Source organism: Staurois parvus, unplaced genomic scaffold (assembly GCF_062004578.1).
Source record: "Staurois parvus isolate SC_StPar_1 unplaced genomic scaffold, SC_StPar_1.0 ptg000096l, whole genome shotgun sequence".
Lineage (NCBI taxonomy): Eukaryota > Metazoa > Chordata > Amphibia > Anura > Ranidae > Staurois > Staurois parvus.
The window spans coordinates 18110001-18126476 of NW_028317892.1; the positions used below are offsets into that span (position 1 = coordinate 18110001).

Genomic DNA, 16476 nt, shown 5'->3' on the forward strand with positions numbered 1-16476 from the left:
AATAAGGCTCTGGACAGCATCTGGAAATGGAAGAGTTAAAAAATGTTCAAACGCAAATGTTTATAAACGTGGTTAGCCGCGTTTAGCCGCGTTTACACACATTTACAAGCGTTTGGTGTTTCAAATACTGATAAAATCTACTGCTGAACGCAAGTTTTCTGTAAACGACGATGTGTACATGGACACATAGGAAAACATTATGGTGAGTTCAGGGGCTGCTGAAAAAACGCTGAACAGCTCCTAAATGTGAGTTTATTAGCTGCAGTGTACATGAGCCCTAAGAAGCTATGTAATCTGTCATTTTAATCTTCACAACACCAGAGAATCTGGGCTGAGGCTTTCTTATCTCCATGCCCCACCGCTAGGGGGTATGTTTGAATTCCCAGAACCAGTATTTTGGAATGCAGTCTTTGGTTACACACGCCCTGTTGTAAATTCTTGTTTTACAGACACTCCAGGATTACATCCAACAGGCCAAATGGTTCTTTGTTAACCAGGCAGTAAGAATCCATAAATGTATTATATAAAAACATGTTGCCTTCCAACAGTAAGGTAGCATTATACCTACAGTCTTGTATTATTTTAGCAATTGTAATATTTATTTTTAAACATTAATATTATATACAATAACATACAGAAAATACTGTATCTTGTTTTCAGGCAGTTTTTCAAGACATTTCTGCTAGTCCCCTATTTGTCTTTTTGACTTAATTGTTGTATTTCATTTTTATATTTATTCTCTTTCAGTAGCCCTGATAAAGGGGGCAGTTTCACCCCAGAAACATTAATAAGGTCTGATTTACACTAGTGCAATGCGATTTTCATCTGATTTCAGCTGCGATTATGTTGTGTGACTTGTTCGTGATTTTCGTGCTTTCATAGCTGTATTTTTTGACGCAATGATTATTTCTACTACTACGAATTTTGAAGAACCGACAATTTGCCTGGGAAGAGAGTTTAGGGTTAAAAAAAACCACTAAATCGCTATCCAAATCCATCAGGATTACATCTACATACAATTTCTAAACAATATATATGTGACTTTTCTATGAGCAAATACATCAAATAAAATAAAACCAAAAAACAAAAAATAAAATATATATAAAAAAATATATATAAAAAACTATAAAAATTATAAAAATTATATCCAAAGTCCCACCGTGTCCAAAACAAAATCAAAAATCCAAAATTATAACAAAAATAGTCCCCACAGGTGTAAAGAAAACACTTAAACTTTTTCTTCTTCTTTCATCACCAAAACCTTCTTAATACCCGCAAATCCTGATATTCATACACCTCAAAAAAGAAAAAAAAAAAAACTCGACATAGTGTCATACCTTAAATGATATAGAACACACGTGCCACTCGCTGTGCAGCATGCAAAATATTAAATAAAAGTGTATACTCAAAACAAGTGTCAAAGCACATACAGATAAGTGAAATGTCAATATGAGTGAAAACACATTCACATAGGATATGAAATGCAATGTGTGAAAACCACTCCACAAATAACACTGCCAGTGTATAAAACCACACCCTATATATAAAAAAGGTGATAGCCAAAAACCCAGATCACCACTCTCCAACTCTTATATGGATGGGTAATTACCCTATAGCAGAAACAGCAGGGCAGATTACCACTCTGGGTTACTCTCTCCTCACATCGATTTTCTCCAAAGACTAGGGTCACTTCCTCCACTTTCCTCCAGAAAACCAGTCACAGTATAAAAGATATTCTTCTTTATTGGTAACTCACATAAAAAATTCTGTGGTAACAGCTCCTCCTCACAAGAAGTATACACATGGACAGGTACAGGGAAACATTAACCGCATGTTCCCACTTCCAAGATGGCTGCGATCGCACTTCCGGTCAACGTCGATGCGTCTGACGTCACGTGTTACTGACGCGTTTCGTCACTTCCTTTGACTTTTTCAGAAGGGTCCCTTTGACCCTTCTGAAAAGGGTCCCTTTGACCCTTCTGAAAAAGTCAAAGGAAGTGACGAAACGTTTCTGCTATAGGGTAATTACCCATCCATATAAGAGTTGGAGAGTGGTGATCTGGGTTTTTGGCTATCACCTTTTTTATATATAGGGTGTGGTGTTATACACTGGCAGTGTTATTTGTGGAATGGTTTTCACACATTGCATTTCATATCCTATGTGAATGTGTTTTCACTCATATTGACATTTCACTTATCTGTATGTGCTTTGACACTTGTTTTGAGTATACACTTTTATTTAATATTTTGCATGCTGCACAGCGAGTGGCACGTGTGTTCTATATCATTTAAGGTATGACACTATGTCGAGTTTTTTTTTTTTCTTTTTTGAGGTGTATGAATATCAGGATTTGCGGGTATTAAGAAGGTTTTGGTGATGAAAGAAGAAGAAAAAGTTTAAGTGTTTTCTTTACACCTGTGGGGACTATTTTTGTTATAATTTTGGATTTTTGATTTTGTTTTGGACACGGTGGGACTTTGGATATAATTTTTATAATTTTTATAGTTTTTTTATATATATTTTATTTTTATTTTTTTTGGTTTTATTTTATTTGATGCATTTGCTCATAGAAAAGTCACATATATATTGTTTAGCTGGCCTTCAAGGGTGAAGGTAGATTACTTTTCTGGGATATTATAGGTCTAAGTGTTGTGATATAGAAGTATAAGTACATACAATTTCTGTTCACTTCTTTTGATGTCTGGCACAATTGTACTGGAATCACACCAAGGTAGTGCAGGAACCTTTTCCAGAAATCACTCCACGCTCCACCATTGAAAACAATATGATTTCCATTATCATGTGATTCTGTTGGACTCAAGAAATTCTGAAGGACCCTCTGCACACTGGTATATACCCTTTCAAGCAAACTATGCAACAAATAGGGATATTTGGTTCACACATATTGCAATACATGTTTAAGCTGGCCAACTGCGTCAAAGTAATCCCTCTATGGCCAGTCCTACTCTGCCCTGCCAACGCAAGTGCTACTGCGGACACAATGCTAGCATAGGGGAAAAGACACAATGGGGAGAGCTACAAGGTTCAGGTCTGGCTACTGACCCAACAATACAACAAACAAGAGATCCCTGTGCTCAAATCCATACAGCTAGTGCATGCATTTATCCATCAGGTGCTAAAGGGGTGTAACCACATTAACTCTAGAAATTCTGAAGGACCCTCTGCACACTGGTATATACCCTTTCAAGCAAACTATGCAACAAATAGGGATATTTGGTTCACACATATTGCAATACATGCTTAAGCTGGCCAACTGCGTCAAAGTAATCCCTCTATGGCCAGTCCTACTCTGCCCTGCCAACGCAAGTGCTACTGCGGACACAATGCTAGCATAGGGGAAAAGACACAATGGGGAGAGCTACAAGGTTCAGGTCTGGCTACTGACCCAACAATACAACAAACAAGAGATCCCTGTGCTCAAATCCATACAGCTAGTGCATGCATTTATCCATCAGGTGCTAAAGGGGTGTAACCACATTAACTCTAGAAATTCTGAAGGACCCTCTGCACACTGGTATATACCCTTTCAAGCAAACTATGCAACAAATAGGGATATTTGGTTCACACATATTGCAATACATGTTTAAGCTGGCCAACTGCGTCAAAGTAATCCCTCTATGGCCAGTCCTACTCTGCCCTGCCAACGCAAGTGCTACTGCGGACACAATGCTAGCATAGGGGAAAAGACACAATGGGGAGAGCTACAAGGTTCAGGTCTGGCTACTGACCCAACAATACAACAAACAAGAGATCCCTGTGCTCAAATCCATACAGCTAGTGCATGCATTTATCCATCAGGTGCTAAAGGGGTGTAACCACATTAACTCTAGAAATTCTGAAGGACCCTCTGCACACTGGTATATACCCTTTCAAGCAAACTATGCAACAAATAGGGATATTTGGTTCACACATATTGCAATACATGCTTAAGCTGGCCAACTGCGTCAAAGTAATCCCTCTATGGCCAGTCCTACTCTGCCCTGCCAACGCAAGTGCTACTGCGGACACAATGCTAGCATAGGGGAAAAGACACAATGGGGAGAGCTACAAGGTTCAGGTCTGGCTACTGACCCAACAATACAACAAACAAGAGATCCCTGTGCTCAAATCCATACAGCTAGTGCATGCATTTATCCATCAGGTGCTAAAGGGGTGTAACCACATTAACTCTAGAAATTCTGAAGGACCCTCTGCACACTGGTATATACCCTTTCAAGCAAACTATGCAACAAATAGGGATATTTGTCTGTTGGACTCAAGTCACATGGTGTGAACCAGGCCTAAAGCAGATTTCTCTGGCAATCACATTGTCCATTGATCCATTTTTTGCCACTCAATTCCTTCTACTATTTATCAGCCTGAGGGCTGTCAGGGGGATCTGCCTTTGTAGAGCCCTGCAGAGTTTGTCAGTCCTGCAGCTATCCTTTTGGAAATTATGTGCTGAAGAACTTGAAAGTTAAAGGAAAACAGGATCACAGTGAATGCAAGTTTCTTTTCCATTATTTATAAGGGCCCTTTCACAACTTTGCAGTGCATTGCCATTAATGCACATTGCTTGTTAAAGTGTTAAAGTGGTTGTAAACCCTTACAGATACCCATTGAAGTGACTGGCCTCAGCTGATACACAGATATGAAACAAGACCAACTCCAAGTTGCACCTGTTTATCAGCAGCCATCTGTCCTCTATAGCCTTCTACAACACACACATCAAATTATTTATTCTCAGCTCCAGCAGCAGAGAGCAGGGATATGACATCACACACACTGCAAAGCTAGAGCACACAGCTGAATGTCCCTGTACACAGGCTCATAGAAACATATAGAGGTAAGGGTATGAATAATCTGCTGTGTGCTGGAGGAGGGAGAGAGGCTGTCTCCCAAGAGGCTGTTGGTGTAATCTATTAGGAGTGAGTCATGCAGATAGAAGAAAGAGGAGAGATCAGAGGGGAACCACACTCAGTGCTTTGGATTTGGGCTAGAATGTACTATAGAAGGAGGTGCTTTGTTCATTTTTCATGTCTGAGGTTTACAACCACTTTAAGGCAGCTTGTTCATTTTAACTGGGTTTGCAGAGCACCTTAACACACTAGAAACTGTACATGACTTTTTAATGCAACGCACAGCACAGCGTGGCATTTGTATTGTTGTGTGCTGCAGTGTGGGTGCATTGTCCAATACTATAACAAGTGCATTCTAGTGCTATTCAGAATTAGTGGCAGCACAGCCCACACACAGTGCTGCCGCATTATGAAGCATTGCAGTAATGTAAAACCGCTCATTATTGTAACACAAATTTTTTTTTACCAAGCTATTGTGCGTCCCTCTAGACATGTTGGGGGTCTGTTCTTAAGGCCCCCTTATACTGATCCTAAGTTGACTACCTCTGATTTACTCATTTACTTTTACTGGTTAGAGTAAAGTACCCTTATCTTGGCTATTATGGAGCTTTTGTTGGCTGGCTAGTGTGTAATTTAGAAATTCTATTGACTGGCTCACACCCATTACAGATGTTACATCATTACAGGTATTTATATTGCGCCAACAATTTTAGGAAGTGATTTACATATGTTGTACATTCCCTTCAGTCCCTGTCCTGAAGGAGCTTACGGGCCCCAATCTCACATTCATACATACACCCTAGTGCTAACCACTAAACCAAAGGTCTCCAAACTGTGGCTCGGGGGCTGGATGCGGCTCTTTGCCACCCTTTAACCACTTAAGGACCGCCCACAGTACATTTATTGCTACAGGGTGGCCCCTGTGCGCAGGATCACATATATATAGGTGACTGTGCATTTCCGGGTAGGGGGTGTGCGCCTTACCCGCGCCGCCATACGCGGGCTCCGGTTGTCAATCACCGGGTCCCAGCCAGTGATTACCCGCCGGCGCATGGAGATTACCAGCGATCACCGACAGGAAGGAGGGCTGCATTGTTTACCAACAGTCCTCTTCCTTGTCAGTTTGGGCACACTGTTCTGGATGGCTGAGCAGAGCCATTCAAAGCAGTGTGCTTACAGTGACGAACACCCCCCCCTGCCCCCTTGTAAAACACTCCCATCACACAGTTAACCCTTTGATTGCCCCTCATGTTAACCCATTCCTACCCAGTGCCATTAGTACACTGTCAATGCTTTTTTTTTTTAGCACTGATCACTGTATTGTTCAGTTACCCCCAGTGTCAGAATATAACTTTCATGGAAATCAATTAATTTACACGTATTGGGATTATTTTAGCAAAGACATGGAGCAGAATACATTTTGGCCTAAATTTATGACGAAATTTGATTTTTTTACTGGACATGTTTAATAGCGAAAAGTCCAAATATTTTTTTTTTCTCAAAATTGTTGGTCTTTTTTTTTTTATAGCGCAAAAAAGAAAAAAATGCACAGGCAATCAAATACCACCAAAAGAAAGCTCAATTCATGGGAAAAAAGGACGTAAATTTAATTTGGGTGCAGTGTTGAATGACGTGCAATTGTCAGTTAAAGTAATGCAGCGCCATAACACAAACCGCTTCTTTAACTGCTTCCTACGTGATTCGCGGTCCTGTGGTTTTCACGCCCCTCCCAGATAGTTTCAGATTGCCCGTCAGTACACCAGTAATCACATTTATCCCCTTGATTGCCAGGAAGACACTCATACACAATAAACCTCCATTGCTAGTATAGTGTCTGAACATATCAATATCTTTGATCAGGTCAGCACTATACCAGCGTTCACATCAGTATAGCGTCCCCAAAAACACAGCATTAGCAGGATCAGCCCCGACACCTGCCAGCACCTGCATTTAGCCCCTACGCTTACCCACTCCCCCTTCTCCCCCAGCAAGTGCAGTGTCAGTAGGTCACTGTCACTTGATACATTGCACACAAAACCACAGTGTTCGCAGAATCAGGCCTGATCTCTGCTAGCACTTTCCGGTACATTTTGCCTACTCGCATATGCAGCAGAGTGCCAGTACTAGTGCCTCTCTACCTTTTGGTGAACTGGCGAGCACCAGCGGCCTAGTACATCCTGGTCTTTCACATACCAGCACTTCAATATCACTTGGTGACGTCCCTTAAGTGCAGTACAAGCTGGTGACATGGCGAGCACAAGTATTGTCCCGCAACCACCAAGAACTTGCCCACAGGCCTGTAGAGCCCATAGTATCCTTCTGGATGTGCTTGCAAATTCCAATTGGCAGCCCACAAATTCTGCAGCACCCGTACTTCCCCCCATTCACTGCCCAACCCGGAATTCAGGTGGAAACAGCAAATTTAACTATTACCCTTGATTTTTGGAGCTGTTATTTACGGAAGATCTGTATGCATTGATTGTGGATCAATTTATATGCACAACAATTTATCGCCGCCAACCCAAATTCAAACCTTGCCAGACCATTCGCATGGAAACCCATTACAGTTTCCGAATTAAAATTTTTTGGGGGCCTAACCCTCAACATGGGCATTACTAAAAAAATTAATTGCGGTTGTATTGGTCCACAGACCCAATTCATCGTATGCCCATGTTCTCTGCTGCAATGGTCAGGCATACTGTAGATATGAGAGTATAATGTCTTTTATGCATTTTAACAACAATACACTCTGTCATCCTCGGGGTGACCCTGAATTTGACCGGCTCCACAAAATTCGGCTCCTCGTAAATCACCTTAACCAAAAATTTGCAGATGTCTATACTCCCCATTAAAAAATCTGCATTGATGAGTCCCTCAATTTGGCCGCCTTGCATTCACACAATTTCTCCCCAGCAAGCATGTCAGATATGGGGTCAAGATGGATAGGTTTCGGATTTATGAGGGAAAAGATAGTCACGAGGAGCCCCCCCAGACTACAGGGGGAGTAGTGGCAAGATAGTTTGGGACTTGGTGTCATCCTTTTTCCATATGGGGTACCACTTAAACGTGGACAATTTTTATTTAAGCGTGCCACTATTTAGACATTTGTACAATCTTGGAATTGGCGCATGTGGCAGTTTGTCACCATTGCACAGGGCATGCGCAGTTTTAAAGCATGTCATGTTTGGTATTTATTTACTCGGCATACCATCATCTTTTTATATTTTACCAAATAATTGGCTAATTTATTGTGTTTTTGTGCATTAAAAGTAAAAAAGGTGTATTTTTTTCAAAACATTTGCTTTGAAAAATGACTGCACTAGTACTATGTGACATAAAGAATTGCAGCACACACCATTTTATTCACTAGGGTGTCTGCTTTAAAAAATATATAATGTCTGGGGGTTCAAAGTAATTTCCTAGCAAAATATACAGATTTTTTTCATGTGAACAAAAAGTGTCAGAAAAGGCTTGGTCTTCAGGTGGTTAGAAGAGTGAGTGATGTATGGCATAAACTTCTAATGTTGGGCATAAAATGCCCTCACCCCCCAAAACGACCCCTTATTGGAAAGTAGACACCCCAAACTATTTGCTGAAAGGCATGTTGAGTCAATAGAAGAATTTATTTTTTTACCACAAGTTTTTGGAAAATGACAAAAAAAAACATTTTTTTTTTACACAAAATTGTCACTTAAATGATTTATTGCTCAAACATGCCATGGGTATATGTGGAATTACTCCCCAAAAGACAATCTGCTACTTCTCCCGAGTATGGGGTACCACATGCGAGAGACTTTTTGGCAGTCTAGCCAAGTACAGGACCCCAAAATCCAATAAGCACCTTCAGGCTTTTAAAGGGCTTTATTTCCTCAGTATACTTCCTGACTACCTATCACCGTTTTGGAGGCCCTGAAATGCCAGGATAGCACCTAACCCCCCCCAAATGACCCCTTTTTTGGAAAGTAGACACCCCAAGGAATTTGGTAAGAAACATGGTGAGTATTTTTCAGATCGTGTTTGTTGCTACAAGCTTTTGGAAAAAGAAAGAAAACAAAAACATATTTTTTCTTTTCTTTTTTTATATTTCAAAACCTTGTGAGAAATAAATAGATCTGCAAAATACTCACCATGCCTCTTTTTAAATCCCTTGGGGTGTCTACTTTCCAAAAAGGGGTCATTTGGGGGGGTTGGTGCTATCCTGGCATTTCAGGGCCACTGAAACTGTGATAGGTAGTGAGTAAGTGAAATGAGGAAGTTACGCACCTTCAGGCTTTCATAGTGGTCATTAGATTTCAGGCTCCTGTATGTGGCTAGGCTTCCAAAAAAGTCTCACAAATGTGGTATCCCCATACTTGGTAGAGGTAGCAGAATGTATTTTGGGGTGTAATTCCACATATACCCATTGCTTGTGTGAGAAATATATAATTTAAATGACAACTTTGTGTAAAAAAAAATATTTTTTTTTAATTTTCCAAAAACTTGTAAAAAAATAAATCTTCATGGACTCAATATGCCCCTCAGCAGATAGCTTAAGGTGTCTACTTTCCGAAAAGGGGTCATTTGGGGGTATTTGTACTGTCCAGATATTTTAGCACCTCAAAAAATATGATGGGCAGTCAGAAAGTAAAAGCTGTGTAAATGCCATTATCTATACCATAGTTTGTAGATGCTATAACTTTCACACAAATCTATCAATATACACTTATTGGGATTTTTTTTAACCAAAAACATGTAGCAGAATACATTTTGGCTTAAATTTATGATGAAATATTCGGGTTTTTTTGGATATTTTTTATGACAGAAATTTTTTTTTTGTTTATAGCGCCAAAAATAAAAAGTACACAGGTGATCAAATACCACCAAAAGAAAGCTATATTTGTGTGAAAAAAAGACTTAAATTAAATTTATGTACCGTATTGCATGACAGCGCAATTGTCAGTAAAACTATTGCAGTGCTATATAGCAAACAAATGGCGTAAATTGCAGTATCTATACCATAGACGCTATAACTTTCACACAAAGCAATCAATATACACTTACTGGGATTTGTTTACCAAAAACATGTAGCAGAATACATTTTGGCTTAAATTTATGATTAACTTTGAGTTTACTATATATTTTTTATAGCCAAAAGTAAAAAATATTGTTTTTCTTCAAAATGTTTGGTCTTTGTTTATAGCGTGAAAAATAAAAGGCGCATAGGTGATCAAATACCACCAAAAGAAAGCTCTATTTGTGTGAAAAAAAGGACGTAAATTTTTTTTGGGTGCAGCATTGCATGACTGCGCAATTATCAGTTGAAATAGTGCAGTGCCGAATAGCAAAAAGAGGTCTGGTCAGGAAGGGGGGTAAATCCTCAGGATGGCAAGTGGTTAACTGGCGTTTGGAGCACTATTCCTCTGAATGATACAAGGCACTATTTCTCCCACTGACACCAACAATGGTGCACTATTTCTTCCACTGATACCAACGAAGGGTTACTATTCCTTCCACTAATACCAATGATAGAGCAAAAATCTTCCTTTTACTGACCACCAACTCTGAGGCCATGTTTGTTCTCATGGGGACATTTTCTACCCCCACTGACCACAATCCGGCCCCCCTAAAGTCTGAAGTACAGTAAACTGGCCCTTTGAATGAAAAGTTTGGAGACCCCTGCACTAAACCATTGTACTGCTCAAGAGAAAGAAATGCATGAAACAGGATTACGAAGTAGGCAGAGGACAGTCTTTCAGACTAGGCTGTCTGCTAGCATAGTTCAGAGATAGTGACAAAAAACAGTAATACAGAATGTAGTCATCAGTGAAATGAAGGCATTCTGACAAGTTGTTTTTCTTGTTTCTGCTTGTACTGACCTTCCTGTTATTTATTTAGACTATTTACATACTGTGGGAGGAGATAGCGGAGAATCAGAAGGTAGCTCAGCTTGCTGTCTGGTTTAGCACATAATGAAAAGTGTTTTCACAGCCACGCCATAAAGGACAAGGTGACACACGCTACTCATGGCGACTACAACGGTCAACAGTGGCAGCATACAGGTGAAACACATCCTCATTGCACTCGTGGGCATCATGACAATCATTTTATTTATAGCATCCATTGTGCTAATTACAATCGGATATCTGAATCCCTTTGGCAGCGTTGGATTGGGGATCCTGGGAGGTGGCTGTGTTGTGTTCTTTTCAGCTGTCCTTTTTTTGTGTGCATGCAGTATATGGATTAAAAATAAATACTATGGAGATGAAACTGACTATAAAGAAAAACTTGTTGGAAGATCAAATGAAGACATATCGCTCTTGAAGCCAGGTTCAAATATATTTTCATCTGAGCCTCCTGAAGCGGGGAGTGAAAAGGATGATATTCATGCTGATCATAACAATCCAGTTCCCTTGTATTCAGTGTCAACAATTTATTCTTCTGTTTCCTCTTCATCATCTGTTATTCCTGAGAAACGGATGATCTATAACTGGCAAGAAGAGGATATTGCAGGGGCTCAGGATTCGGATGTGTTTTCAGCTTCTCTAACTGCTTTACAACATGGTGACATGAAGTTGCAGCAAAGACTGGAGCCAACCAAGAGTCCTGCTGAAGTGCTTATTGGTGGCTTACCTGGACAGAATGGGCAGAAGGTCAAAGATGACCAAAAAAGGCTACATGCAAATAAAGCTGCCCATAATAATGAAAAATATATATCTGATCTTCCCCGGCAACGTAAGCCTGTGGTAATGGATTCACCTTATTTTTCACATGGAATCAGTATGACTGATGTCCAAGGTTCAAAAACAAAGGAAACCCATTCCAGTGCACAAGACTTATGTGATAGAAACACACAGCAATGCCCCGTGGATACCCCCAAAACCACAGCAGCTGTATCCCCACAAAAGGATTACAAAGACAGCTCCAACCACCACAAGGATCAAGTGCAAGGTGAAAGAAACAGGAATAATGTGAAAAAAAGGAATGAAAAAGCAGACAGACAAGGTTTGTCCACTACTGAAAGTGACCCTGCAGTGCAAAATACCACATATACAAATAAGCAGAATGTAATGAGAAAAGATGTCATCGTTGACCTAACACGTAACTTGGAGAAAAAGCACAACTCCAGTGAAGAGACACATAAATGCAATCAGGAAAGGACTGCAATACCATTGCAAGGCGTTTGGCCACAAAGTAAGTTGGATCAACAAGCAAAAGTCCAGGTTCCTAGTCATGCAACCAGAGCGGAAACTCCCAGAGGGAAAGTCTTAATCACGAGGAAGCAAGTTGAACCTGGCATCAGAACTAATCCATGAAGCTGGTAACAGTTATTAGGTTACAGCCATATTAAACCCAAACACAAACATTTTCTATAGTGTGGCTTTTTAAATCCTTGTCGTAGCTGATTTTTCTCCTGGTGATCCAGTCAATAACATACTTCTTGTCTTAGGGTGGCTCCTCTTATCTATGGAGGAGCACTGGACTCACCCTTGGACAGCAGCTCTATCTGGAGAGGGTAGTCTTGGACGGACTAATAGACTTAGATGGACTTTATAGTGACTAATAAACTAAAGGCTATTCCAGCTAACACTTTTTAAGCAGTTACAACAGGTTTTTCTCCCTCTAGGATAAAGGTTGACATAAATGAACAGAAAAAGGCCAATGTAAGCAACTCTGTCAATGGTAAATGGTTTGTCCTAACTCTAACTGCCACTTTTATTGGACAGCTTGGTAGCCTAAAGTAAGTTGTAAAATAATAGGTGGATTAAAGTAAACAAGTTACAGGGGAGCTAAAAAAGATGAAGACTGCTTTGTAAATGCTAGTGGCAGGCTGCATCCTATATGTCATTTTTCTTTTTCTTTAAGTCACACTTTAACCAATAATTATTTCATTGATATTGATAAATGGTGTATTGATAAATGGTGCTCACTAGATGCAAAAATGTACTGAAAATATTGAAGATGGAAGAAATGATCTGCAATGGCAGAAAATCTTCTGGGTTCTTTTGATCTATGTTTAATTTCCTGGTTGCTTTAGATGAACCGAGACAGATATACTTTGGATGAACCAGACTTGTAGGGGTTTATTTACTAAAGCTGGAGAGTCCAAAATCAGACTCCTTTCTGCATAGAAACCAATCAGCTTCTAACCTCAGCTTGTTCAATGAAGCTTTGGCAATGAAACCTGGAAGCTGATTGGTTTCTATGCAGAAGTGAGTCTGATTTTGGACTCTCCAGCTTTAGTAAATAAACCCCGTACTGTCTAGCTCTCTGGCAAGAGGACAGATAATCATTATGTATCGTTTTATGTATCATTACATACTAATGGTTTTCAGTAAGAATGATGAGTTTATTCCATTTGACAGATAAGTGCTGTCCACATTCCTACATGTCAATAGAATGTACAGGATATATGTGCACTGTATATATAATCTGTATATGCTGTACATAAGACTCATATAAGTACAAAGATAGTACTTTAGACATTTGTGTTTACGTTCTTTTGCATTCATATGTAAATAGGGAAATTCTGTTTTATATTGATACATGTTGGTTAAACTTGATTGACTTTTTCAACAGGATGTACATTTATTATACTCCCATTACAATGGTTGCTAAAAAATGTTTTTTTACAAAAAAAAATTATGTTTAAATATGTTTCTTTTAAGCTAAAAATGTGTTTTTGCAAAAAAAGTTTTGAAAGGAAAAAGTAACTGAATGTTAGAACTGTGGCTACATTCACACTGCTCTGATGCAAAAATGCGGTAAAAATGCATATGCCTTTTTGCTGCGTTTTTACCATGCTTTTGCTGTGTTTCCGGTGCATTTTGCACTAGTGAAAAAAGGACATGTGACTCAAGAAAACACCAAAATGTAACTGCGGAGAGGTGTGTTTTTGGTACTTTTTTTTTTTTTACTGCACCAAACATGCACCAAAAATGCAGCTTGCGGGACTTTGAAAAATGTAACGGACCTGCAAATGACCAGTGTGACAAGCTTCATAGGACTTAATGGTCGTGCAGTTTTGTTTCTTCTAGTTTTTTTTAATGCAAAAACAGAAGAAAAACTGATCAGTGTGAAAGTAGTGAATTATAAAGTAAATATGTGGGTCTAAATGTGTGTGTGTGTATATATATATATATATATATATATATATATATATATATACACACACACATGCACAGTATATATATATATATAGTTTCACACTGACTGTTTTTTGTTCATATAAAAAAAAAAGCAGACGAAAAATGCATTCCTTTAAATGGAACTCTTTATGCCTCAACAAAAGCGCATCAAAAACTGATCAGTGTGAAAGAGCCATTTAAACACCCACCAAGTGTGTGCCAAAAATGCAGCAAACGAGACTTTTAAAAACGCAACTGAAACGCAATGGACTGGTGTAAAGAGTTCCATAGGCTTTTTTTTCTCTGTCACAGTTAAACTGAACAGAAAGGGTCTAGATATACATCATACATCTTGTATAGCATATGGCAGCTGGGAGTTTGTTTACATTTTTACTACTATTTTACCAAAAAAGTGAGTATTATATTGTGTATGAGTGCACTAAAATGAAGTTGAGTGTATTTTTTTACTGAAAACAAAGTTTTGATAACAAGTAGTCCAATTATCACGTGACATTAAAAAATTGCAACTGCCACTATTTTGTTATACTGGGTCTGCTTTCAGAAAATATAGAATGTTTGGGAGGGTTGTGTCAAATAATCTTCAAACCTAAAATGTACAAATGTGTCTACCAGTGCACCTCTCCCTTACGCCCATGCACCTTACCAGGAAGTGACTTCAGATGCTACGGCGGCCATTTTAGATGTGGTTAACCTGCTCATTTTATGTAAGCATATTTTATGGTAATAAAGCGCTGTTTTGGAGGAATAGTACACTATGAGCTTTATGTTTTACTACACATATCCAGAGGGCATATGAGGAAAATACAGTATATGGATGGTGGAAGATAAAGTCCCAAGTGGATTATGAAATTATTTGATGCGTGCTGATATATTAACTTTGGTAAGGTGCATGGGCCTAAGGGAGAAGTGCACTGGTGAAGGAAGAGATACATACATATTGGTGTTTTGTCAGTCTCACTTTATGGGAAATTTTCATTTGAAGACATACTGCACTATGCGAATTAACATTGAAGGAGGAGGATTCTCAGACACATGTTTATTGATGCAAGAAGTCCCTTTATTGAGGGTAAGAGTAGCTAATACATGAGGTGGAGGATTTATACAATCACATGGTGGAGAGGTGTATTTGTTCTTTGTGTTGTCTCGTAATGCCTGGGGTATTGTGAATATACCACACTATGTAGTTTTCTTTTGGTTTCATGCCCTGTGAAGTATGCATAGAGCATTGACGGGTGACAAGAAGAGGGAATTGATAGGCTTGATTGAACCATATACAATATCTGGTGAGAGCATAATGAGAATATCGTCATTCCGACATGGACATAGAACATTTTTATGAACTTTAAAAAAATATTTTTACATAGAGAGTGAGCGCTGGTTTTATGTATATAATACTTTTTCTACCCAGGGGAGTTAGTTTTATTCCAGCTGCTATATAATTTGATGATATTGGCGCTGTCTTGTATTTTAAAAGGTTAAAGGCTGCCCCTCCCTTAAACTTACCTGAGCCCAATCTCGACCCAGAGCTGTGTACTGAGCTCTCCTGGATCTCTCTCTCCTCATTGGCTGAGACACGGCAGCAGGAGCCATTGGCTCCCACTGATGTCAAACACAGCCAGTGAGAAGTGAGTGGGGGGGGTGGGGCTGAGCCGCTCTCTGTGTCTTATAGACACACAGAGTGAGGTTCAGGAGTGAGCACGCACGAGTGCTCCCAGAGCAAGCTGCTTTCTCTGGGGGCATTCAGCGAGGAGGAGGGCAAGGAGCATTGGCGGGGGACCCGAGCAGAGAAGAATCGGAGTTGCTCTGTAAAAAACCATTGCACAGAGCAGGTAAGTATAGCATGTTTGTTTTGTTTTCTTAAACCCAAGCCTTTAATATCACCTTAAGGGGATAAAGCATGGGGAAGTGTGCATGTATTGCAGAGATGTACTGCATATACTTTTCTTTATTTGTCCTGACATATACTTGCGCACCACCAGCTTTTTCCCTTACCGTAGAACAGTGGTCTCCAAACTATGGACCAAGGGCCGGATGCGGCCCTTTGCTAGCCTTTATCTGGCCCTTGGGGTACTAGTCCTCCCACTGATATTAGGCACTATTCCTTCCACCGACACCAACAGTGGGGCATAATTCCTGACAGTAAGAGTGGGGCACTATTCTTTCCACTGATACCAATGATGGGCCACTATTCCTCCAACTGATGTCAAAGATGGGGCACTATTCCTCCCACTGACACCAACAATAAGGTGCTTTTTCTTCCACTGATACGAATGATGGGATACTGTTCCTCCCAGTAATATCATTGATGGGCCACTATTCCTCCTCCTACTGACCACAGGCACTATGTAACTGACTACCAACCCTGTGGCAATGTTTATTTTCACTGATGTTGGGCCCGGGACATTTTTTACCCCCACTAGCCACAATCCGGCCCCCCTAAAGTCTGAAGGACAGTAAACTGGCCCTTTGTTGGTAAAGTTTAGAGACCCCT

General features: G+C 39.8%; 1 protein-coding gene across 1 annotated transcript; it reads left to right on the forward strand.

Moving 5' to 3' along the window:
- Positions 1-10801: 10801 nt before the first annotated feature.
- Positions 10802-14497, forward strand: LOC149468029 (uncharacterized). Its single transcript, XM_089670954.1, has one exon. It carries the CDS (start codon positions 10863-10865, stop codon positions 12150-12152), a length of 1290 nt encoding a protein of 429 aa, XP_089527080.1. The 5' UTR covers positions 10802-10862; the 3' UTR covers positions 12153-14497.
- Positions 14498-16476: the final 1979 nt, after the last annotated feature.

Bases quoted from the DNA above. Each gene is read 5' to 3' on its own strand.
- LOC149468029 (XM_089670954.1), top strand. From the start codon at position 10,863: ATGGCGACTACAACGGTCAACAGTGGCAGCATACAGGTGAAACACATC.